This window comes from Ictidomys tridecemlineatus, chromosome 10, assembly GCF_052094955.1.
Source record: "Ictidomys tridecemlineatus isolate mIctTri1 chromosome 10, mIctTri1.hap1, whole genome shotgun sequence".
NCBI lineage: Eukaryota > Metazoa > Chordata > Mammalia > Rodentia > Sciuridae > Ictidomys > Ictidomys tridecemlineatus.
Genome location: NC_135486.1, coordinates 63,774,848 through 63,800,572, shown reverse-complemented (window position 1 = coordinate 63,800,572; position 25,725 = coordinate 63,774,848). Strand labels below are relative to the sequence as shown.

Below are 25,725 nucleotides of genomic sequence, written 5' to 3'. Positions count from 1 at the left end.
TCATAACAAAGTGGATTAAAAATAAATTTTTTTGAAAACTGCAATCACTTCCTGAAGACTGACCGCTACAACATCAAGTTCCAAAACAACCACTTTTGCTACTTTAAGATACATTTTAAGAAAGAGGACAAATTATTTCTACAAATACATAAAGAATTCACGAACTACAACAGTTCATTATGGTGCAAAGGAGATACGACAGATTTTTATTTGTGAAGATTCTATGGTACATAATATACCCACAAAATGTAATGCAAATGAAACCTGACTTTTTTTTTTAAGTAAACAGGAAGAAGGCCTGATTATGAGTATTACATAATTTGCATGTTCAAGTGTTATGTGAAAGTACCCGATTCATTGGGAAGCTGCACTTCATTAACGTAATGTTTTGCAATTGCGAAGGTGGACTCGATTCGTGAGAAGACACTTCAAATCTGGAGAAGAGATATGTTAAAATAGTGCAAGCAGAAAACCTCAGAACAGGGATTTTTACCCTTCGCTGGTCAAACCACGGAAATCAGTGACATTTCCCCCCCTCCCCAAACACGTAGCCTATTTATTTCATGATAATCTTTCCTTTGCTAGTAACCAAAATATTGAAAAATTCTACTTCATCCTGATCCTCGGTCACTGCTGGAGTACTGACAGCAGCAGATTCAGAAGAGCCCTATCTAGAAATTACTTTGGAATATTCTGTGCAAATTAAAATGTCGTCACCGCACACTGCCAACTGTTATTTGAAAAAGCAAGCAGGATACAACAAAGGGCATGAGACTGACAAACCTCAGGTTAAGCCCCAGGGAGAATGAAGGTCTTGCAACTGCTACTCTGGCGAGAGTCAGCACAGCAGGCCACCACATCGGGGTCAGCTGAGGCCCCCAAGAGCCATGAGAGCCAAGTAAAAAGTCTGGTCAGTGAGACTCAACCTGACCAAGGATGATGTCTTAGGATAAAACCAGAAACCAGATCACACAGGGGGCTGCAGCCAAGCTGACGTTAATGCAAACACAAGAGGTATTCAACTAATCCCTCATTGGTAATCTGAGGGCAGATTAAAACTGAAGATACTAAAGGAAGCAGGTTTATTACAAATACACCGCTTTTCAACCTCATTAAACACCTGTTTAAATATTAAGCTGTTTTGAAAGAGGAAGAGACTTTTTAAAAATTCTCATAATATTAAATTCTCAGGTGTCCTTGGAATCAAATTTTTAAGAAATTAAATAAAATTAACTATGCTTATCTTTCGTCACAAAGTTCAAATGCTTTTAATGCTTCTGTTCTGGTTTTCAATGCCCAGGGAGCAGTTAGGAGCCACCTGGGCACATGTGCAGATGGGCACCAATGGCGTGTACCCCCGACTACCCCAGAGCACCTGTGTGGGATACGGAGCCCACAGGGAGAAGGCCACTCACCCCAAGGGGAAAGCCATCACCAAATTGGGCTCATCTCACCCTCCTCAGCCTGTTGTCAGTGCATCTTCTCAAAGAAGTTCCATCGCCGTGTCACCGGCCTATAACCACAGCGCGCTCCCACGATAGGCACTCTTTGAGCTCCACACACAGTCTCCTGTGTTCCTCACCACAAGCCAGGGAGGCAGTTCTCTTCTACTCTGTCCTCGGTTACGATGAGGTATCAGGTTTCACTGATCTGATGTTCCCACCAACACTCACGCTAAAACTTATACAAGGTGGGACCCTGGGGGGTGATGGTTAGCAAGGGCACCACCCTCGGGGTGGCTGGTCCTTTCATGGACTCGAACTGTGCAGAAAAAGCCAGGTCTCTTTGCCTGGCGGGCCCTGCCCACCACATCTGTCAGTCAGCTCTGTCATTGTGACCAGTAGGCCTGACAAGAAAACCTAGAAGAGGAAAAGTTGACTGATTCACGGTTTCAGAGGTGTCAATCCATGCCCAGCCAATTCCACTGCCATGGGCCTGAGGGGAGCTGCTCAGTGCATGGCAACCAGGAAGCAGAGAGTGTAAAAGGAAGGGGCCAGGGACAGAGTCCAAGGCCACACACCCCCATGAGCTACCTCCTCCAGCCACACCCCACCTGCCTATAGTCACCACCCCGTAGTCCTTTCAGCTATCCAACAAATGGATTAATCCACTGATGAGGTCTGACACCCCCATCCCAAAACCCCAACTTCTGAACCTTCCTGCATTGGGATCATGTTTTCAAAACAAACCCTTCAGGGTACATTTCGGATCTTAACCCTTACACCATGTGATATGCTCCACCTCCCATGATCAGCAAGAAGGCCCCCCACCAGATGGCAGCGCCATGCTCTGGGACTTCCAGAGCCATGAACTATATATAAACCTGTTTTCTTTATAATTTACCCAGGCTGATATTCAATTACAGCAACAGAAAACACTTAAGTTTCAGAGAGATAACTGGTCAAGGCACACAACTAAAAAGCAATAATTCTGGGACTCGAAGCAACTGTCTTCAATTCCAAAGCCCAGTAGTTGTTTGTCTTACTTGATGGCTAACCAGGCTGCATATTCCTCTTTACTTCCAGAGTTGTTTCTGTCTGGATGTACAAGGTGCTAAATGAGAGTAGCTCGTTTTCATCTACAGCATCTTTATCAAGCTACCTGCTTTTAAATCAACTTCCTGAGCCTTTTCCTCATCTGAACATGCAGGTCATTAACACTTTAATAGCAATAATAATATTCACTGTTACAGAGTTACTCTGAGCATTAAAATGGACAATATGTTGACCCTGATGCACAAAGATCAGTGCTCACTGAGGGCTTCTCATTTTGACATCCCAAGTTCTGAAATGCAATGGGGGAATTTACCAGGACTTAATCCACCCATCACTCAAGGCCTATGGCACAGCATAGTGCCAGTGATCGTTCCAGAAACAGGGAATTCTAATTCCACACTGACTTCTCCACCACACAGAACCTCAGGAACCTTCTGGGGGACCCTGGTCACAAGCATGACTGATCAACACCAGAGGTTCTCAGGATATACCACTGTCCATGCAGGGAGTACTTAAGAGAAAGCCAGTTGACAAGACTCTGGTTTTTTCCAGAAGCATTCCTCCCCAAAGGAAAATCTTGTAAATTTCCAAGAAGATGTCTTGCTTTCTGTCTTTTTACCTCTCGTAATGAAAGATTCTGTATCCCCTACCTTTGTGAAGCTATTCTCTTCATTGAAGAAATGCCTTTCCTCTTTAAGAAATCCAATCAGAACAGGTATTCAAGATGAAGCATAAACGTTGTTAAACTATGGGTTCTTTGGCAGACATTGGTCCACAAACAACACGACACTAATTTTCTCTGATCCCACCTCCAACCTCTTAAATAATGCTTCTCACAGGTGGTAACCCATTTGCACATTGCTTACTTGATAAAAACTAAGTTAAGGACAGAAAGGTATCTGTCAAGACCCAGGCCTGGGAAGCAAACTGAGCTTCACCTACCCAACAGGGAGCAAATTCAAAGTCAAGTGGAATAGTCACCAAATCCATCTTTTACGACCACATGTTAAGAGCTTTGTTAAGTAGGAAAAAATTTCCCCCATAGAAAGAATTAAGATGCAATTTAATTGTGCTCAAATAACAACAGTAAGAAGGGGGACTATTCAAGCCAAGCCATTGATTAATTTGTCACCTTCTTCTCAAAGGTCTGCCTGACTTTAAGGGCACAGCTGAGTCCAGCAGACTTTCTGCTTAGCAGACACTGATCACGTGAAGGCAAACAGGGCTAAGTCCAGAAAACACAAGAACAACAAAAGTGCTGAACCTCTTAGGAACTGAGCAGAGAGACCCTTGTGTAGATTTCCCAGCAAAGAAAAAAAAAAGTGTTTGCAGTTTCATTATCTTAATCTGTTAGGGAAGAAAAAGCACAACTTCCACTCACTGTGATGCAAAAATCTGAAGCAATGAGGCCACTGCAGAGGAATGCATGGCAGTCTCTCTGCACTGCTGAATCAGAGTCCTGGTGAGAGCAGATTCTGAGCCAATAGCTACAGAGGAGCCTCAGAGGTTCTTAATGGTCTGCAGATACTACATGAGAATATTTTGATGGTCACAGCGCTTAATCACTGAGATTTAAATAGGCAGGTTCCCTATGAGCTGAGAGGGGCTCTAATATGCAGTGAAAAGTATCAGGAAGTGGTTTGGGGGTGAATCATAGGCACTCTGGTTCAGGCAAGATCGCCCACTCTGTAGTGCTCATGGACAAGACTGGTTCAGCAAGCCCCAGGTGTGTGGTGACAGGGTGTGAAATGAAAATGTCTCCCACCTCCCAAAACCCAAGCATCTGTCCCACTCATTTGGCAAAGACCTTGTGCCAATGTTCACACTGTCACTGACATTTTAAAGCTGAATATCTTAAAGTAACCTCTTTATGAGGAGATCCATGCTTAAGCAAAGACCCCATCCAGCCTCCCTATCCTCTCCACCATGATCAATAATATCCCTTCTGGAAGCCCTGGAATAAAAATACTTAGAACACAGATGGAAACCCACTGGCGTGCTGCATGTGCCTACATCACTTCAACACCCGCTCACGAACCTACAGCTGCACACGTTCTGCTTTCCAGAGCCACTTCTGCTCAGGCAAATTCCATGGTGGCACCAGCCCTGCCTTCCTCCAGCTCAACACATCTCCAGCAGGAAGTGTCACATACCCCCTCCACACATCTGGAAAAGCTTTGCTATATCTGTCAGATAACCTCTTGTGTCTGAATTTCCTTCCTGTGTCCTTACAAAGCACTGTAATGAACATTTGTTATCAAGACATCTTTTAAAGTCTTGTTAGGAGGGCGAAATGAAATGTGTGCACTCAGAATGTACAATGTTATCCCATCGTTCAATGGCATGCATTTCACGATGAGTTCATGGGTCTTCTGATAGCATGGTGCTACCCAAACATCTGGCTCTGCCTGGTGAGAGTGATTGCTGTGTGCTTTGACACCAGAGCTGTTCTGAGCCCTGCCTCCATTCCCCACTATCCTACACCCTGTCCTCTCTCAGGACACCCTCAGACACATCAGGCTTACACTGCCGGAGAGCCACTTCTGGGCAGCCTAGGTCTTTCCAGGTCTGGCTCCTGTTCACCACTCCTGACTCAACCCAAACAGCACAGCCACAGAGGACACCTGGATCAACCTGAAGCCCCCTGCTTCTTACCCCCAACTCCATGCTGCTCTCACTCCCAGTACGGGCAGCTGCTTCCTTCAAAACCATCCCTTCTCTGCAATTATTATCTTACTGATCGAGTCCTTCCATCCTCCTGGACAAGCTAGAAGGACAATGTAGACTTTGTTCCCACCAAATCCCAGTAGCTGGAGTAACACATTCACACAGCAAGTGCTGGATGAGAGAATAAAGGAAGAAAAGGGTCCAGTTATCATCGGGTCAACGTTCAACAGCCAGCTTCAGAGGACTGTCAAAATCCAAAGTTGCATGTGGCATCTAGCAGTTCATAAAAGGTAGGAGTATCAGTGGTATATATTCTCAGAATTTCCAGACAGCACAGCCTGCCTCTAGTATATGAATTAACTGTACAACAAAACACTGTTTAGGTACCAATAGTACAATTTATTTCTGGAGCTCCAGGTGAATCTGCTTCATCATTTTTTGCTTAAAACTTTTTTTTTTAGCACATTATGTATTTGGAAATAGAAAACTCTGGTCATACTTTTTATAAAGTGTAGCCACAAATTAAAACAATATTTCACCTAGTAAAAAGGCATAGCAGCCCATTCATATAATCAGTCAAGACAAAAACAAAATGATCTTTTGGCATCTGGGGGGAAAATAAATTAGCATTTGATTAGATGACATTTAGAAAATGATGAATACATGTTCACACTAAGATTTAATAACAACTTAATATTTTATGCAGTCACAGACATCTCATTCTGTTACTATCAAAAGGGAAACCACCCCAATGTATCCTAGGCATTCCAAGATCCCTATTCTGATTCTGCAAGACTCAAAGATGGAGAAAACTCACCAAGTAAGATGTCTCCAACAGACATTTAACTGACTTTTTTCTCTTTGGTAGATTCAAGAGGAAAAACCCAAAGAAACAGAGATGGATCCAGTAAGTACATTGTTTCCTGTGGCAAGATCCCCATGGGGAACAAGCAAGTACATTTAAATCATCATTCTAAAATATCAGGAGGCAAAATTGCTTGTGACCATCAGGTTTCCAGCCGAAGCAGAGCACTTCACAGGGGAAAGCAGGCAGGACCCACAGCAGCCAGCTCTGCTCTCCCTGCTGGCCCCAACTCCACAACACAGACAGGTAAATCACGAAATGCTTCAATTACCCCCTCAGATTTTCTTTTTCATCCAAACTCTACTCATCCTATGATGGGATAGGCATCACCTCCATTCTCGGGAAGCTTGGGTGTTCCTCTCAAGAGACGAGAGATTAGATACTGCAGGAGAGCAGGAGGCTTGGAAATCTGGAGGCTTGACAGTCTCTTAAAAAAATAACAGGCTTTATTTTCAATAGGCAAAATCACAACAAAAGACATGACACCAAAGTTAGTCACGTTGGTAACTGTCGAATAAGACTCAAAAGAAAAATGTGGTTTCAAAACTTGCCAAATTTCCTAAAACAGCCCCCGACACACACAGGAGAAGACCAAGTCAGTTCTTAAAGCCCCGCTGCTAACCACAGTTAGGCTCAGAAGCCTGGGAATCCCAGAAGGACACCACCTGAAGGCACAGGAGGAGACTACCCTTCACCTCTACCCTGCAGCTGGCCAGACCCCACAACCCATACAGCCTCCACACTGAGGCTCCCGGGAGAAAAAGGGCCTTCCCAAGACACAACCCTGTCAGTCAGTCTCAGTCCCCCGCCCCACCCCAGGCATTGTTACTCTCCAGACCTGGGTATCCTGGCAAGCCAGTTTCCACTCAGCTGGCCCTGCAGCCAGGCAAAGTGGTTGTTGCCGTTTGGATTTTTGTTTTCTTAGGTATGGAAAGCTTATTCTGAGAACCTACAGCTTTCAACTATGGGCTCCTTGCAAGCCAACTTTCTTTAAACTGTCCTCTACGAACTGAGGAACCACTCAAATGCCCATGTTTAGAGAGTACCACCCGTGCCGCACTACCAGCCTCTGCCCCACGGGCAAGAATGATCAGGTTACCACACTCATCAAGTCGAAAAGTTATTGCAAATAAAATGTTCTCACCATCATCCCGGAGGCATGACTCAGCAGAACAGCCCTCACTAGAAGCAGCTCCTGGACAGTCCCTGTCCCTCTATGGAAAGCCTGGCTGCTCCTGTTTGATGGGAAGACGGCTGTAATCATTGGAAAGTGGGAAATTCTGAGAGTTCACCTGTCACTCTGGGGCCTGCCCACTGATTGGAGTAACTGCTTCTCTTCCTACTTCCCAGATGGAGAGTCAACCCCTGGAAATCTCCAAAAGGACAGACTCCTGCAGCTGCCAGCAGGGACACACCAGGAACGCCCCCGCAGAGATCTGCAGTGAGTTTCATCAAATATTCAACCAAGCACAGCTTTCAAAATCAAATTACAAGGCTCTGGTTACAGCCTTTCCCGGGCCATCTCAGAATGCCGAAGCATGGAGAGCCCATCAGCAGCAAAGAGGGGGGGTTCTGTTTGCCAGCCGATTCCTGCTTCATTATTTTTAGATATTATCGTTCCAACCCAAACAAAAAAATTCAACCTCATCTTGTAGAATTTAATGCCAAGCCGACTCTCTTACTACTGACTTCCTTATTACATCCTCTGTTCGGACTGAACCTGAAACCTTAGAACCCGACAAGAATATCCCTCACCGTCTCGTCTCTGAGCTCCACACAACCTGCAGGACCACAGTACAATTTCTATTAGAATTGCAAGTGCTATTGTGCCCAGCTGCCAACAGGAAATTCAGGAGTTCTAGAGAAATGTTTTACTTTCCTAAGTCCTCATTACATGACTCAATGATGCAATAAGACTAGTAAATAAAAATACATAGATTTTATCTGCTTTTCAACTGTTGTCTATGTTCATGCATTTAAATTATAGGGTTAATTCCACCTACTACAGTTTTGCACTGAAAAAAAAATTTCTGATCATTTTAAAATCCAGGTTCTAGCCCAGAGAGAATACAGCCTAAATTTCATTGTGAACAGTGGCAAATCACAGACTTCAGAAGGATCATCCCCATGCACAAACACTCCACGGGCAGAAACGGAGTGCATAACTGGCATATCTTTCTGCTCCAGCCACATTCATGTGGAAAGCCTCTGTTACTCCTGCTATATCTAGTATTACTTTTAAAAGACCATTGACAGCTGGGTCCGGTGGCATACACCTATAATACCAGTGGCTCAGGAGGCTGAAGCAGGCAGATTCCAAGTTCAAAGCCAGCCTCAGCAACAGTGAAACACTAAACTCAGTGAGACCCCATCTCTAAAATACAAAAAAGGGCCGGCCATGTGGCTCAGTGGTTAACCACCCTGGGTTCAATCCCCAGTGCCTCCGCCAAAAAAGAAAAAAAAATGTAGACTGTCAACAATCATATCAAAGAAGCAGGGGGAAGCTGGCAAGGTGACCCCATGTCCCATACCAGAGGGCACAGTCACCCCTAAACAGCCAAGTTTCCAGGCTCCTCTGGCCCAATGGGACCACTCCCCATGGGGTCTCACAGTGGTCCTCCACAGAGGAGGGCACAAAGATTACCCTCACATAGCTTTTACTCTGAACTTTTATTAAATGGAAGAACAGTGTTTAAAATGCATTAAGCCGTGTACGTATGGTCGTGTAGGCAGTTCATCATTTACTCCATGCCAAATAAAGTTGGGTCTCAAAAAGTTTCTATTTCATAAATCTGCATCTATAGTATTCAAACAGAGCAAGCCTAAAGAAAAGCAGTTTTGATCAATTTGAAGAACTCTCGTCTACATTAGTTCAGCCGGAATTTACCCATGAATCTGTTCATGAGACTTCAGACTCTTCCCCAGGAAATTAAGTTTCCTTTCTAAAACATTCCTGATTTTCATTCACTCCCAGGACAGTCCATTCACCACTCTGTTCTGCATTTTGTATTCCGTCCCAGGAATCAAAAAAAAAAAAAAAACAACAAATGAGTACAATGAAATCTGTAGTCATTGCCATTAAAATAATTGTGTGAAATACCTTTCCACCCAGGACAGGTAATCTCCTGATTTTATATACGTCATAACAGGTACACAGGGTATGCACAGGAGCTAAACAGAGACACAGTGAATTTGGGGACAGGGGCACTACCTTTTGACAGTGTTATACTTTAGATATGAGTTGACCCCCAAAAGCTCACGTGTGAAACAAGGTAAGAAAGTTTAGAGATGAAACTGGCACAGCCCCTGGCTTCCAAGCCTTGAAGCAGGCCTACTGGTACCTGCTCAGAAGTGGAGTGAGTCCCAGTGGCTCAGCAGAAGCAACAAGCTCAATCTATGGCCACATGGAGCCCACCATGCCGGCACGACTGTCCAGGGTACACTGCAAGGCAAGCCTCTGACCTGACATCCTCCAGCAGCCAAGCCTGGGCATGATGCCAATATAGGCCTGCTGCAGAAGTACACTCCAGGGAACACTGTAGCCCCACCCCACAACCTCAACCTCCTGCTTCCTGACCTGCAGAGAGAATATGAACAGTTGGGAGTCAACAGCTGACCAGTAGTGTTAGTTTCCAAATCCTAATTAGCATAAGTTTGGACCACAGCAATGACCCAAGTGCTATGCAAATGCTTAGACTAGCCTACTCCAAGGGAAAGAACCTGATATGGGGTCGCTTCTTGCATTGCAAGAGTTCTGTTCCTGTTTCTATACAATATATCCGACTCTCATATTTGCTCATTTGTGGATTTCATTCTTTGAAATCATGACACAAGAATCCTGAAAGAAGAAACTGACAGTCTGCTGCAACCCTGGGGCCATGACTCACCATTAAGGGCTGCAACCCTGCTCAGCTGCAGAAGCCTGCAGTTTGTACAGACCCTACCTGCTAGAAGCAGTGAACCGAGTTTTATCTCAAAAGTCCAATTTCAAAGTGACTGGGTTATTAAGAGTGTTAACCTAGTCAGTGAATTAGTCCCCCATAGGATTAAGTGGTTGGGTGTGGCTAGAGGAGGGAGTCCCTGGGGCCATGCCTTTGGGGTATATATTTTGTCCTTGTTGAGTGGAGAAGTCCAAATGCCCTTCAGCTATGGCCAGCATGTACCCTGGACACTGCCACAGTTCCCTGCTGTCAGCCCTGCACAGTGCTGGTCCCTATCTGGGCACCCTCTCCTTTGTGGCCTGTTTTGTTTCTATACCTGCCTCCCCAGAAGCCCATTCTAGACCATTGTTCACACTGTGACCCATGAGCCCGGACTGTGTGATTGACACTGTGGCTCCCAAGTCTGCAGCTGGGCCACCACTCAAGGCCAGCTCAGCACCAGTCACCCAGGTAGCATCCTGATGTTGGTCCTCCTCCTGAGGCAGTCTTCTAACGTCACACCAATTAAATCACATTTCTGATCCTGCCAGAGGCAGAACCAGGTTTCAGTCTCAGTGAGTGACCTGGATGGCCAGATGGGTACCAGAGACAGCCCTGTCCTTCCCTCTGCATCCACCTGCATGTACAGGGACATCTCCCAAGGCTATGTGTTAGTCTACATTCTGGACCTCCCCAACTATGGACCAAGTGTTGGGAGCAAAACCAAAATTCTGGAGAACCAACCAAAAGATAGGGTGCTTTCCAGCTCCCTCTTCTGCATCTGGTTTTCCAAAGCAAAGACCAATTCTCCAACCTCAGCTCACTAATGCCTTCTTAGAGAAAAGCCTCCCCAGGTGAACAGCAGTTCATGAACACACATCGTGTGCACCGGCATTTAACCTGAAGAAATGTCAGCATCGACACAATAAATCGCAACTGGGCAGGCAGGTGATCCAGCTCACGTCCATATCAGTAGTTCCCAGGTGCAGGGGAGGCCTGGAGCCAATCCTCAGCCCATTGTGGGCTGGAGACACCCACCCGTGAAAAATCCTACTGATAGGAAGGCGGCCTGGCATAGTCTGTATAAGGATAAGAAAGGGGGAACCACTGGTTAATACTGAGATATCGAATTAAAGGTGGTTTAGAGGTCACCACAGAGATCACCCCTAATCAGAAACCAGTGAAGAGCTTTGATGGGGAGATTGTGCACTTCAGTGTTAGAAGCTGCAAGATTAGGCCAGTACCGGCTGTCACTCAACTTTACTGTGAATTCAGTGATAAGTGAATAACAATCACACTGACCAATGCCCCTGGATTTATCACTGCACAAGGGGATGGTGTCTCTCTCACTAACTCCTCTCTACACTGAGGTGGTAGAGAAGGACACCAAGGCCCTGTCCCAAGCACAGTTTAAGACCACTCAGCAGCCACACCTCTGTAATGGCCAGATTAGACTCCCTGGAAAATAGCGATTCTTAAACCACAGGCGTCTGGCAACACGTCATGTTTGCAACTCACTGTCCCATGGAAATGCTGCTTCTCTGCTGCACAGTGTCCCTCTTCCTCTAACTTAAAAGCACCCTTGACTCCCTGGGCAACACAACCCCCCATTTATTAGTTAAACCAAAAAAAAGGGGGTATTTTAAATTATATCCTAAGCTACCAGGAAATGTATTAAGTGGATTCAATGTATTATATTCTTTTGATATATTAAGTGTGGAGCTTTGAGGGGTGGAAACTTTTTGTCAAATTAAGTACCAAAAGGCAGCAGTTGAAATTTTAGAGCCACGGTCTCAGTCTGAGCTCCAAGGACGCCTCAAGGTCACCAGGGGTCCAGGAGCCCTCTCTTCCCACCAGACATAGGTGAGGCCGTTTTCTTGATGGACATTGACCAAATAACTATATTAAGTAATAAAGTAATGTATGATAAACCAGAATGGATTATGGCAAAAGTTTTCCGTGAAGCCAAGCATCAGAAATTTGGAAAGATGTAAAATAATGATTCTCTAAATGCCACTGTCACCATTCAATGGATTTACTATTTTAACTGAATAAATGGTTGCAAAGAATTCCCAGTTTTGATTTCTAGTATAGCAAAAACACTGATAAAATCCACATAAATAGCTCTTTGGAAACCTCAGAAAGTTTCTAGAATAAAAGCTGGAGAATGGTTGCATGGAATATCCCCTCGGCCCACTGAGTAAAGCTGCTCTTTGACTTCCCTGTTTTAGATGGTCAATCTCCCCAATTCACACACCCAGCGCCAGCGTGTTCACAGAACAGACATCTAATGCTGTTCCCTTCCTTCCCACTCTCCTTTTCCCGTTTTTTTTTTTTTTTTAAGAAGGGAAAAAAGATGTAAGGATTCTTGAATTTTTCTTTGAAGGATTATAGCATTTTGAAATGGCAAATGGACTTTGATAGCACAAATAATAGAATACCAAACGACACCCAGCTAAAAAGTTAAGTCTGGAGCAATGACCTTTGAGACTTTACTCTGTAACATGGGCACCTGGTCATACCACTTATTTAAATGTGAGAAAGTTTACACCATCCACATCCTCATTCCCCAGATCACCAGAGATGACGGCAACAGACGGCAGTACCTCTCACGCTTTCTCGAACATTTCCAGAGTTCAGAAATAGCTGTTCGTTCACCTTTCCCATGACTTGTAATTTCATTTCCTATGAAAATTCTACAACAATTTCTCTTTGTAAAATGCAAGTCCTGTGTTGCAAGGAATCAGAAGCACCCTTATCATTAGAAACTGCTGGCTAATGTTCATTAAGTGTGCTTTTTAAGTTCTACTTATTTATGTCTTTTGTCAGTCAACTTTGCATTACTCTGCCAAATACCTGAGATAATCAACCGAACAAAAAGGAAAGGTCTAATCTGGATCATGGTTTTAGAGGTTCCAGTCTATCAGTGGCGTCGTTACCTTGGGCCTGAGGTAAAGCTGTCATCATGATGGGCACACATGGCAGAAGATGATCACTTAGGGGAAGCCAGGAAGAAGAGTTCCCTTGGAGGGCACCACCCAGTAACCTTACCTCCCACTGGGTCCCACCACCTCCCAGCAGCACCTGAGCTGAGCACCAAGACTTCGACATGGTCCTTTGGGGAACATTCCAGATTGAAACCACACCACCATGTCCATTAAATTTAAAGTAGCTTTTGGTCATTGTACCCTATCTATCTTACCTCCCTAGGCACCTAGAGGACAGAGGTTGAGGTTATTCATGGGGGAGATTTGGTGGGAGTGCTTACTGCAAAAGACCTATAAAGATTTGTTGGGAAAACTGCACAATTATGCTGTTTGATTATTCTACTTTAACAATGCTCACTGCACAAACAATCCATGCAAAGAGTTCGATGAGCTGAGTAAGCTGTTTACAAATCTCCCCTCTCCAGACCCAGAATGGGAATTGTGGTGGGAAGGAGGATAGGAAGGAAAGGGAGGCACTGGACAATGATATTCAGAAAATTATGTTATGTGCAAGTGCAAATGTACACTACAAATCCCACTATTGTGTAATAGCTATAATACACTAATAGAACATTCACCTCCCCTCACAGAAGAGGATACATAACACCAATTCAAATACAATATGTCTAACCTTTAATGAGAAGATGGATTAACAGAACATTCAGACAGTGCCCCCTTGGTGTCAACTATTGCTGTAAGCAAAGGGGGCTGAGAGTGATAAATGGAGAGCTGTCTTCCCCCAGGACACCTGTGGAACCATATTATCCTTCCACTGTCCTTGGAGGAACATGGCATGCTTCAGGAATGGCAAATGGCTTGGCAGAATCCCTCCTCCAATTTTTATGGAGACATCCCTATCTGATCTTGGACTCCTTTCCTAGAAGATAACATTCTCAAAAAGAACGTTCCAGGTGGTCCTTTCCAATTGATTGGAGTTGGCAATATTGGACAGAACCCAGCTTTGGGGGCAGGGCCTGCAAACTCTGAGTTCTTAGTGAGAGACTCCATATGCTCCACCCAAACCCAGAGCCTCACTGCTACAATCTGCAGCATCTGGAATGATCTTACCAGACTCCTAGAATACTTCAATGAGAATTTTAAAATACACAGACAGACCTGTACAATGCAATCCCAGGTGCCCACTCCCTCATTCAACAATACTGAGACCATAGCCAAACCTGCTTCCTCTGTACCTGCACCTTATCCTTCCCCAAGACCATGAAATGACAGATCAATCTGTACGTACCTTTAGCATGTGCCCCAAAGGACAAGGACTTCCTCCACAAACAGCCACAGCACCATCCCACTCCCCCCTACCAACAATCCATAGTAGCTCCTCGAATCCCTCCTACATCAGTCTCCTGAAGGACCCCAGGGCTTCTAGATAGCCTTCCACATGCCTAGATGCTCATCCCTGCCAGGACTCCAATGGAGTCCATTGCTGAGAATATCCTGATCCCAGTCATTAGAACAATATGCCCTTCCCTAAGGAACTGTTTTTCCTGAGCACTCACCCATCCAACATTCTGAAGTTGTTTTCTGTCACGTCCTACTAGAAATAAGCTCCAGTAAGCCAAGAATCTTCATCCCCTGAGCATGGTGGCTGCAGCACCTCAAGTGACAGATCATTCTGATGCTGTGCTGTCCAGGGGCCTCCTGCCACGTGAGGCTACGGAGCACTGGAGGTGTGGCGAGTGCCAGTGAGGAGCTGTTGTGGTTTAGATGTGGTGTCCCCCAAAAGCTCATGTGAGAGTATAAGAGGTGAAACAACTGGGATGTGAGAGCCTTAACCTCAGCAGCGCAGTAATCCCTATGGGGATTACCTGGGTGGTGACTATGGACAGGTAGAGTGGCTGGAGGAGAGGGGCCCTAGGGACATGCCACTGGGGGGTTATATTTTGTCCCTGAGAGCAGAGCTGGTGCTCTCTACTGATCATATGTCCTGCACTGCCTTCCTCCTTCCTACTCTTCTGCCACCCTGTTCTGCCTCACCTCAAGCCCCGAGAAAAGAAGTCAGCCACCTATGGATTGAGGCCTCTGAAACTGGTAAGCCCCAGATAAACTTCCTCTTCTCTAAAATTGTCAGGTCACAATACCCCCCCCCCCCCGCAAAAAATGGTTAAAACAGCTTTTTGTTTTAATACATTTCAATTTAAATATGTACCTGTACTATAGGCTACCATATTGGATAACATAAAAAAAATAATTCTGGTATGTCATAGATGCTCAGCAAATGTGTCACACAGCCAGGTACGGTGGCACACCCCCATAATCCCATTGGCTCAGGAGGCTGAGGCAAGAGGATCACAAGTTCAGAGCCAGCCTCAGCAACTTAGGGAGACCCTAAGCAACTTGGTGAGACCCCATCTCTTAAAAAAATACAAAAAAAGGGCTGGGAACATGGCTCAGTGTTGAGAGCCCCTGGGTTCAATATCCAGCACCAAAAAAAAAAAAAAAAAAGCGTCACATGAATGAACAAAGATTTGCCATCTTTGTTATAGCAGAAAGGATTTGGGAACCAACAAACCTATCAAAAACCAGGTTAGCTGCTTTACTGGTCTGCCTGCCTTCATCGTTTTACACATTTCTGCCCAGTCATGAGCTTCTCTGAGTAGTGCTCAGGTCTCTTCATCACCAGCACCTGGTCTTTGTTCACATTAGAAAGACAAGCAAGTATATCTGCTTGTATCTATGAGTAAAAAGATGAATAAAAAAATACTGAAAATTGCCAAAAGACCACTCTATCTACAAGGGATTCACTCATAATTTCTCATGTAAATATTCACATGACTAGCAAATGACATTCTTCTGATTCAATTCAAACAACCTTCTTAGAGTCATCTTTCACTGAAACTATCATGTTGACCAATGAACTGAAAAAAGTCTCCTATTTGATAGAACAGCAAAATTCTTTAGTTGTATTTAAATTCATTATCAACTCTGCAGTGTTTTCCTCCTTTCAAAATTTTTCTAACAATGAATATAAGAGTGTCTTAAACAGTGTAAAAGGTACAAAAATATCTAATTAATTGAAATATTTGGGGTTATCATTGAAAGAGGGCTACGAAGTCATCACACTAGCTGCAGGAAATCAGAAGTCATAATCTAATACACAAGACAATCACAGCATAATCCGTTTCCATGTGATTTTCAAAATTGCTCACATGGTTCTCTTTATCCACAATATTCTCATGCTTAGGCCATAGTTTAAACAAATGATTCCTAAACTGTAAATATTGGAATCTCATCATTTAGTATGCCATCTAACAAAGCATTTAGTTTCATCTTAACCAAGTTTAAATGCTATGATTTCTTAGATGCCTGGAAAGCAAACAAGTATAACAAGCAGTAAATAAACAAAACCTTGTAATGGGGCTAGCAGAGATGAGAATGTGGTTTGAAACTGGTGTTTATATTTACAAATAGTAAAATGCAAATGGCAATGGTTTAGAATAAGTACAAACAACATTTCTTTTATTAATTTTCAGAACTAGTCACTGGTTTCTTGGTTCTTTTGTTTTTGATCACCCACTGGAGTGGGATGCAAGTTTAAACCAACTCTCCTGGGCCTGTACAATCTCACCCTCCCAGAGAAGAGCTGCTGAGATCGACAGAACACTGCCAGACACAGTAACTCGAAGACTCAAGGGACAATTGGATGAATGTGTATGCAGATTCTCAGCACTACACTGGCAAATGGCTTTCCAACTCAAGAAAGAGAAAACCAACATGGGTTACAAGTCAAAACCAGGAAAAGAGGGAAGGGAGAAGTGGAAGGGCAAGAAAGAAGGGATTGTCTTTCAGGATAAAAAAATCCATATCATCAAATAGAAAAGAGTATCACTTTGGTGTTGTGACCAGGAGATTTTCAGAATTTTAAGGCAATGGTAAAGAGATATGGAAGAGAATGCAATTGAAGACCTTAATAAAATTGCTGAACCAAACTGGCATCACTGAAAAACATTTGGTCTAAAAACTAACAAAGCTTTATTTCTGAAATGTCATTAATATGTATACTCCGGGTCCTAGTGAGATCAATAGGAACAGCATGTGAACTTGTTTCACGAACTACACTACTTCTTGAGGCATAAGGCACACTTCCTCAGTGTTGTTAGGATCAGTCTGCAGATCCCTCTATGTACTGAAGATGAGAAACTCCAGGGATCACCCAGGATGATTCCACGAGTATCGATTGTTTATCATCAACAAGGCATAGTCCCTGACCTCAGCATTCAAACTGCAGGGGAAGCAAGATTAACACCCCCAAATGAAAGCAATCACTAAATAATTTAAGATGAACAAAATTTAAGTTTCCATCTTAAATGTGCAAAAAAAAAAAAAAATCCACAGTAGTGTTTTCACCATGGATGGCTTCTTGGGCGTGGCGATTGGTGTGGGTCTTAAAAGATGGCCCAGACTGGTATTTTCTTTCCCTCTAAACTGAAAATTTCCCAGAGCACCAGGCCACCCTTGGCTCTTTGGACCCTGGTTCCCATTACTCTGCTCTGTACATAAATGAATAATGAACTAAATAGCAAGTGCCATAAACACACAGTGTTTGTGTCACCAGCCTAAGTCAAGGAAGCTGTTTGGACACAGGTATAGCAGACACTCCTGTCCACCTGGTCACTTTTCCCCAGACTACATTTTGTCCTGGTCCAAGGATGTCACCTATGCTGGCTCTTGCTTCTATACCTTCTGTTTTTCAGACTTTCCCTCACGGTGGACAGCCTGGACTGGTGGCTACGTGGTGAAGCATGACCCTGCTGGTCCCTACAGATCACCTGCCAGGCTCAAGGACATGCAGGTGACCTCCACATGCTCCCGAGAAGTCACCAGCCTCCGGCCCAGGCATGTGGAACAGCTCCATCCTCTCTGCACCTATTCAGACATTCGCAGCTGCCCATGCGATGCCTACCATGCTCAGCATGATGCCAAGTGCCCAGGACAGAACTTGACTGAGACCCTGTCCCTAAAGGAGCACATGGCCCATTAGTTCAAGTGTTCATCAAAACAGAACTAGAACATCCTGGACCCAAGACAGGATGCATCAGCAAAATGCCAAAACTGAAGGTGGAAAGGGTAAGGTCCACCCTTTTTAAGAACAGGAGAAGGAAATAGGAGAGAAAAAGGGAAATAAGGAAATAGTATATATATATTCTTTTTTTGGACTGGGGATTGAACCCAGGAGGGCTCAACCATTGAGCCACATCCCCAGCCCTTGACTTTTTTTAAACTGTAAGACAGGGTCTTGCTAAGTTGCTGAGGCTAGTCTTGAACTTGCAATCCTCCTGCCTCAGTCTCCAAAGTCATTAGTCTTATCTTTATAGATACATGTCTCATTAAAAAAAAAAAAAGAAAGAAAAGAAAAAAGACTTGCTAATTGCTACCTCAGAAGTCAGGGAGAAAGAGCACAGGAAAAGGATAAAGTGTGGAAGTTAGCATTGTGTTTTTCTTAAGAGTGTAGGTATTCACCAGGTATGGAGGCACACACTGTAATCCCAGCGGTTTGGGAGGCTGAGAGGGGAAGATTCAAAGTTCAAGGTCAGCCTCAGCATCCTAAGGAGGCCTTGTCTCAAAATAAAAATAACAAGAGCTGAGAACTGAGCCCCATGGTAGAGCACCTGGGGTTTCAATCCCCAGTACCAAAAAAAAAGGTGTCTGTGTACATTGCTGTGTCCTCCTGTTCTCTCTTCAATATCCATCCTTAAACTTTACCTGTACATGTTCAAATTCTCTCAGTCCTTTCCCTCACATGATCACCAGACCTTCCCTGATGCAAAGCTTGATGTCATCTCCTTCTAAATACCCAGCTCACTTCATCTCTAGATATTTTATGGTAACTCTCTATGGGAAGACAAAGAAACCACCACTTAATCTGGTACCTTCTATAGCATGTTCCAAAAACCCATCAACTCATTTAATCCCCACAATGACTCTGTGCAGGCTTCCACTTCCATTTAAAAGATGAAGAAACCAAAGCTCAAGTCTAGGCAGCTGGCCAAAGGTCACCAGCACCTGTGACAGGGGCAGGATTTAAACCAACTCCTCATGACTCCACCCAAGTGCACCAACACAGTATCACGGTGACCAAGCATTCCATTCAACACTTTAATTGAAAGCTTGTGTTGACTTCTTGTCCAGGAATATGAAAGTGGCCCTATCCCTGCTCTTTAATGCAGGAGAGACACATTAAGCAAACAATCTCAACCTGTGTTCCAGAGATGAATCTGCTGGACATTAACAGATTTTTAACAAATGTACAACTACTTATTAACAGCATTGAGAATACTGAGACAAGCCAAGCTAAGACTTCTTAGCTCCTTTAATCTATAAAAATGCATTGTAACATCTCCAGGAGGCAGGTGTAATAAGTAGTTTTGTTTATTACTATGAAACATAGAAAATTAACACTTTAACCATTTTAGTGTACCATCTGGAAGCATAAAGTACATTCTTGATGTAGTGGAACCATCTCATCATCCATTCCAGAACTTTTTGACCATGGATTTTTGTAGAGAACCTATGTGGGATCCCATGTAAATAGTTTGAGAAATAGTTTCCTGCAATGGCAGGAAAGCATGAGAGGCCCCCAGAACACAGCCCAGGCCACTACAGAAGGACAAGGCATGTCCTCCAGCAGAGAGCTGTTAATGTCTAACCGACACCCACAGGTCAAGAATTAAGCCCACCTTGGTGGCCCACACCCATAATTCCAGCAGCTGCGGAGCCTGAGGCAAGAGGATTGCAACATTGAGGCCAGCCTTAGCAACTTAGGGAGAACCTGCCTGAAAATTAAAAATAATAAAGGGCTGGGGATGTGGCTCTGTGGTAAAGGACCTCTGGTTCAATCCCCGGTAACAAAAAACAAAAGTGGAAAACCACCCCTTTGTTTTCAAATCAAATCACCTTCTTTCTCTTAAACATAATTCCAAAATGAAACCATAATGTCCCTTTGTTTTAATAAATCACTGTCCAATAATCATTCTTGGCATTATAAATGGAATTCACTTCCTTCTTTACAGAGTTTAATTTGAGGAAACAGAGACCAATGTTACCAAAGTAAACTCTAAGGTCCCAAAGGATCCCTGAGGCTTGCAAGGCAACTGGCCTTGGTGGCAGTTGGGAAAGCTCTTAGGGAAATCACTGGGCAGTATACACAACAGAAGAGGCTCTTTTTTTTTTTTTTTTTTAAGAGAGAGTGAGAGAGGAGAGAGAGAGGGAGAGAGAATTTTTTTAATATTTATTTTTAGTTCTCGGCGGACACAACATCTTTGTTGGTATGTGGTGCTGAGGATTGAACCCGGGCCTCACGCATGCCAGGCGAGCATGCTACCGCTTGAGCCACATCCCCAGCCCAGAAGAGGCTCTTTCTTTCGTCCTCAGTAATGGTGCATTCTTATCTTCATTACTGATGAGAATGGGCATTCGCTACACACCAACTTACTAACATCCTGAAAGTTCTATTTCAACCTTACAGCCTGTGTGCAGCAGAAGGAAAATACCTACAACGTGCTTTCAACAATGCAAGCTGCATATCCTGAAGTCCACAAAGCTTCTCTCCAGATAGAGGTCTAAATCCACACAGCCCTTTAGAATGCTTTTGTTGAAACCTCCTTTGTTTTCAGAAAAGTTGCGTAAGGAGGACAGGAATGCTGCACTGACCCATCAAACATGAAGAGAGTTGCAAGTGACTCAGGTCCCCAGTGGCCTGGACCAGGGCTTCGTTCCCAGCTCTTCAGAGCAGCCGTGAATCATCCACTTACCTGTGTCAGTACACAGTAAGGATGAAGCACCGAGCAGCCCTGCTAGGATTGTTCCCCTAAGTCTCAGTGGACAGGCTAGAATCCCGCTTGAGAAAAAACACTGCGGCACTTCCACATCAAGACTCTTGGAACTGCTCCGCTCCAGGGTATCCAGGGGCCAGCGAGGTCCTCTGGTGGCTGCACTGCAGCCCACAGCCTGCTTCAAAGTTACCATTTTCATCCCGACTCCTCCTCCTCCTGAACTGCCTTTGTCCCTTTTTAACTCCCAAGGTCACCTCCCACTTACTCTGTTCTTCATAATGGAAAATTCTGGAAGTGGCAGGTACCAACCCAGTAAAATTTTTAAAGACTTAACATTATTTTAATTTGTTTTCTTTAGAATCAAAAAACACTCTCTGCCCAGTGGTAAGACAGTATTTGTAAATGAGAAAACTACTTCTTTATTTCCAATACAAGTACAGCCTTGGGGTGACTTAAATGGAAAACATGCAGCTCCAAGAGGCATCGTCTAAATTTATGATGTTCATTTTCTACTCTCAGCCTTAAAAAAATGAGTTTGCAGGTTGTCTGCAAACTTATTGGAAAAACTTAGATATATTGAGTTGTGGTTTATAACCTTCATAAAAAAAAAAAAAAAAAAAAAAAAACCGTGTATATGCATTCCTTACACCACCTGTAACTGTCCCATTCCAGCTCTCTCAGTGAAAAATTCACTCTTCCAAATGCATTGCACCAAAATCATTTCAGAAATTTATCACCTATTTGGAGCTGTCAAAATAATGATGGGTGATAAAGACCCACTGTTACTTAAAAAACAACATGGAATGATTTCAACCTCAATTAAGGCTTCCTAGGAAAGACTCCTTTTCAATCCAATACCAGCTTGTTCCTTTTCCTGCATCGTCCCTGTATCTGCTTGAAACTCATAATTCACCCTCTTAGCCAGTATGGCACATGTCTGTACCCAGCGGCTCAGGAGGCTGAGGCAGGAGGATCACAAATTAAAAGGCAGTGTCAGCAATTTAGCGAGGCCCTAAGCAACTCAATGAGACCCTGTCTCTAAATAAGATATAACAAGGATTGGAGATATGGCTCAGTGGTTGAGCGTCCCTGGGTCCAATCCCCCTGTGTCAAAAAAATAGAAACATAATTCAGTCACCTGTTGACACAAGAAACATGTAATTTGTTGGTCTTCATTCCTCCCCAATACCTCCTGATTCAGCTCTTCCCCATCTGCCTTCCAACCATCCCTGCTCCACAGTCTCCTTCCTGGGGGCTACTTCTTCCTGACCCTCATTGTATCTCAGCCGTGAAGAGGACCCCGTGCCCCCGCCTTTCCAGCCTGCGACACGTGCCCTGACTCACCCTTCCCACAGCACAGACCTGATCCAGCCCCGACACCGGATCTGTGTGAAGGCCTGAAGAAGCTGCTGGGCCAACAGCCATGCCTTGTCCCTTGCCACTCTGCCCCCAGTCCAAAACCACTCCCAAAGGTCAGGGATGTGAGGGCACGCCTCTGCTCCACCAGCCATCCTCTGTCCCCACAGCCACAAAAGCAGCCACAACAACAGTCTCATAAGCTGAGCTCAACACCACCCGCCTCAGAACCCCTTCAGGTGCTGTATCCTCAATTAGGTGCTAGAATTAGGGGGTTCATGAGGAAATGCAGATAGATTGCAAGCAGAATTTTCAACTTGGGTCTCATTGACACCACCCCCATCGGATCACCACTGCTGCCGCCAACTCAGTTACTGCAGGAATCATTTATTTTTTCCTGGTTTCAAAGAGTTTGGGGTTTTTTTTTCTTCTCATATTACACATATAGAGCACAGTTTCTCAAGTCACTGGTTGTACACAAAGTATTTTCACACCATCCATGTCTTCACAGGTTTACTTGGGGTAATATCTAACTCTTTCCATCTTTCCTACCCCAAGCCCCCTTCCTTCCCCTCTACCCTATCTACAGTTTGTCTGTTCTTCCTGTGCTCCCCCGTCCATCAGCATTATGAGTCAGCATCCTCATATTAAAGAAAACATTTGGCCTTTGGTTTTTAGGGGATTGGCTTACTTCTCTTAGCATTATATTCTCCAGCTCCATCCATTTACCTGCAAATGCCATGATTTTTCTCTTATTGCCGAGTAATATTCCATTGTATATATACACCAAAGTTTCCCTATCCATTCATCTGCTGAAGGGAATCAGGATGGCTCTATAATTTAGCTATTGTGAATTGTGCTGCTATAAACATTGATGTGCTGTGTCCCTGTAGTATGCCGTCTTTAAGTTCTTTGGGTATAAACTGAGGAGTAGGATAGCTGGGTCAAATGATGGTTCCATTCCAGGTTTTCCAAGGAATCTCCATACTGCTTTCCAGATTACTAATAGGACTGCAAATTGGTGCAGCCAATGTATGAGTGTGCCTTTTTCCCCACATGCTCGCCAACACTTATTGTTTGTATTCTTGATAGCTGCCATTTTGACTGGTATGAGATGAAATCTTAGTTTTGATCTTCATTTCTCTAATTGCTAGAGTTGTTGAACAGTTTTTCATGTTTGTTGATTAATTGTATGTCATCTTCTCAGAAGAGTCTGTTCAGTTCCTTGGCCCATTATTGATTGGGAAGGTTTTTTTTGGTGTGAAGATTTTTCAGTTCTTTATATATCCCAGAGATTAGAACTCTGATGTGCATGTGTTAAAAATTTGTTCCCAAATTGTAGGCTCTCGATTCAGCTCACTGATTGTTTTTTTTTTTTTTTTTGCCGAGAAGCTTTTTAGTTTGAAGCCATCCCATTTATTGATTCTTGGTTTTAATTCTTACACTACAGGAGTTTTAAAGAAATTTGGGACCTAATCCAACATGATGGGATTTGTTCCTACTTTTTCTTCCATTAGGTGCAAGGTCTCAGGTTTAATTCCTAGGTCCTTGATCCACTTTCAGTTCAGTTTTGTGCATGGTGACAGATAGAGGTTTAATTTCATTTTATTTTTTTCAGTATTCCCAGCACCATTTGTTGAAGAGGCTAATCATTTGATTTCTAAGTAACGTAGGCAGTCACCCGAAGATCCATTCACTAAAAGTCACTTCTCCAGAGTCAAAACATCCTGTTTGACATTAGGGGTGGCTGCTTCTGTTCAGATAACGACTCGGCTCTCACAGACCCACTGCTGCAACAGGCACTCACCCACTTCCATTTTCCATTAGTAATGATGATGCCCTTTAGGAGAGAGGCTCAGTGTGGTCCCTGGATGGTTCTGATAATTTCGGAACTCATCTGAATGACAACTGCTCAATATTAAGTTAGAAATTAAAAATCAGGTACAGTACAATCCCAATGCAAAAAATCAAGTCACCCCTAGAACTATTTTCCTAACAGCATCATCCTAAATCTTACTTTAATCAGAAGGAAGAATCTAGATGAAAATTAATCAACCAACCTACTTTCTCCTGTGAATCCTGTTTGTTAAATCTCATTTTCAATGTCATGGCCCCGAGATCCAAAAGAAGGGACGTTATCAAAGGAGAACTAAAAGTCACCAAGTTAAACCCTTGGCCCACGTGTTAACAAATTAGCATTCTCTTCTTCCCGCAATAGAGGAAGGCTCTGACAGTGCAAAATTAAAGCCTTTGAAACCAAAGTCTGTGGGATTTCATAACTAATTCCTCCAAAAAGACTTCCAGAATCCTCCAGCAGAAAACTTGGAAGTGCTTCATCCTTAACTTTTCTAAACCCCCTACTCTATACAGAACACCAGTTCAACATTTCCATTAGTCTATTTTTAGTGTTTTTGTTTGTTTGTTTTGTAGTCATAGATGGACAGAATGCCTTTATTTTGTTTATTTTTATATGGTGCTGAGAATTGAACGCAGTGCCTCACGCATGCTAGGCAAGTGCTCTATCCACAGCCACAGCCCAAGCCACACTGAGCCCAAGCCCATCCACTTGTCTTATCTCTAGTGTTTTCTTTCATAGAATAGAGATCATTATGCAAATAATGCTCAGTGTTGTTTTTTTTTTTTAATTCCTTTCCAAGTAAGAATCCAAGGAACGTTGCCATCTTGTTAGCATTTAGGGCCTTTCCAATGTCCTGTGTTTGTGATGTATCCTGGGGATGCATCAATGGAACAGGCTTGGTCCCAGCCCTACCTGGAAACTTGCTCAGAAGAACCTTCCATTCTGGTAGACGGAGACAAACATTACCACCCTATATACACGTACGACCACACTACTGGTGTGACTCTGCAAGCCAGAGGAAGGAGAAGTTGTGCTCCATTGTGTACAATGTGTCAAAATACATTCTGTCATGTGTAACTAATTTAAAAAAATTTTTTTTTCAAATTTGTTGTAAAGAGAACCTTCCATTCTGGTACCTCAAAAACATGACCAGTTTGAGAGTTTTCCCGTTTTAAGAAACAGCATTTTAACTGGCCTGCAGTTATGGTCTACACACTTTTTAATTCTAACAACTCAAGAAGCAGCTCTCACAGAAGAGAGGCCAGAGCAGTGAGCAGAGGCCAGGTCGTGACATCGAGACTGTGCTACTTGATCCGGTGTGTCCTCAGGAACGTCACCTTGATTCTGAACCTTGGGAAAGGAAATGTGGTAGAAAGGGAAGGAGTTACTCTTGAGGTTGCCAAGAGCAAAAAGATCCAACCCCAGCCAGTGGGGGCGAGCGACCAGGGGACACAGGGAGCTGATGTGGCCGCAGCAGAGCAGCCTCTGTACTAAGCGGAGCTTTAAGCCCACTAGCAAGCTTTTGAGGTAGAAAAATCAGCCAGGATCTACAAACCATAGTGGCAGCTTCTCCGGAACTTGGAAGTATTCATGTCCACCTTCCCTAGCCATTTCCAGGGAGCCACCACTTCAAAAGTCACGAGTAGTATGGGCTCCATTTCCCATGTCCACAGGTATCATGGGCACCAAGTCATCCAATATCTTGATTTTCCCATGAAATGTAGGGGTCAAACTTGAACTAGAATACCCCGCCAGGTCTACTACAGGGCAGCTCTTCATCACACTTCCCT

General features: G+C 43.8%; 1 protein-coding gene and 1 long non-coding RNA gene across 2 annotated transcripts in view; one reads left to right on the top strand and one right to left on the bottom strand.

Moving 5' to 3' along the window:
• The window catches only part of Ryr2 (ryanodine receptor 2), a 505,092-nt gene extending 497,711 nt beyond the window's left edge, over positions 1 to 7,381 (bottom strand). Inside the window, exon 1 of the mRNA XM_078023113.1 lies at positions 7,172 to 7,381. Within this exon, the coding sequence (XP_077879239.1) occupies positions 7,172 to 7,291 (120 nt within the window). The 5' untranslated portion in view covers positions 7,292 to 7,381. The remainder of the gene's footprint in view (positions 1 to 7,171) is intronic.
• LOC144367312 (uncharacterized) lies at positions 5,311 to 7,970 on the top strand. The gene is made up of 2 exons (XR_013426639.1): positions 5,311 to 5,452; positions 6,031 to 7,970. It is a non-coding gene; the product is annotated as an uncharacterized LOC144367312 (long non-coding RNA).
• The last annotated feature ends 17,755 nt before the right edge of the window (positions 7,971 to 25,725 follow it).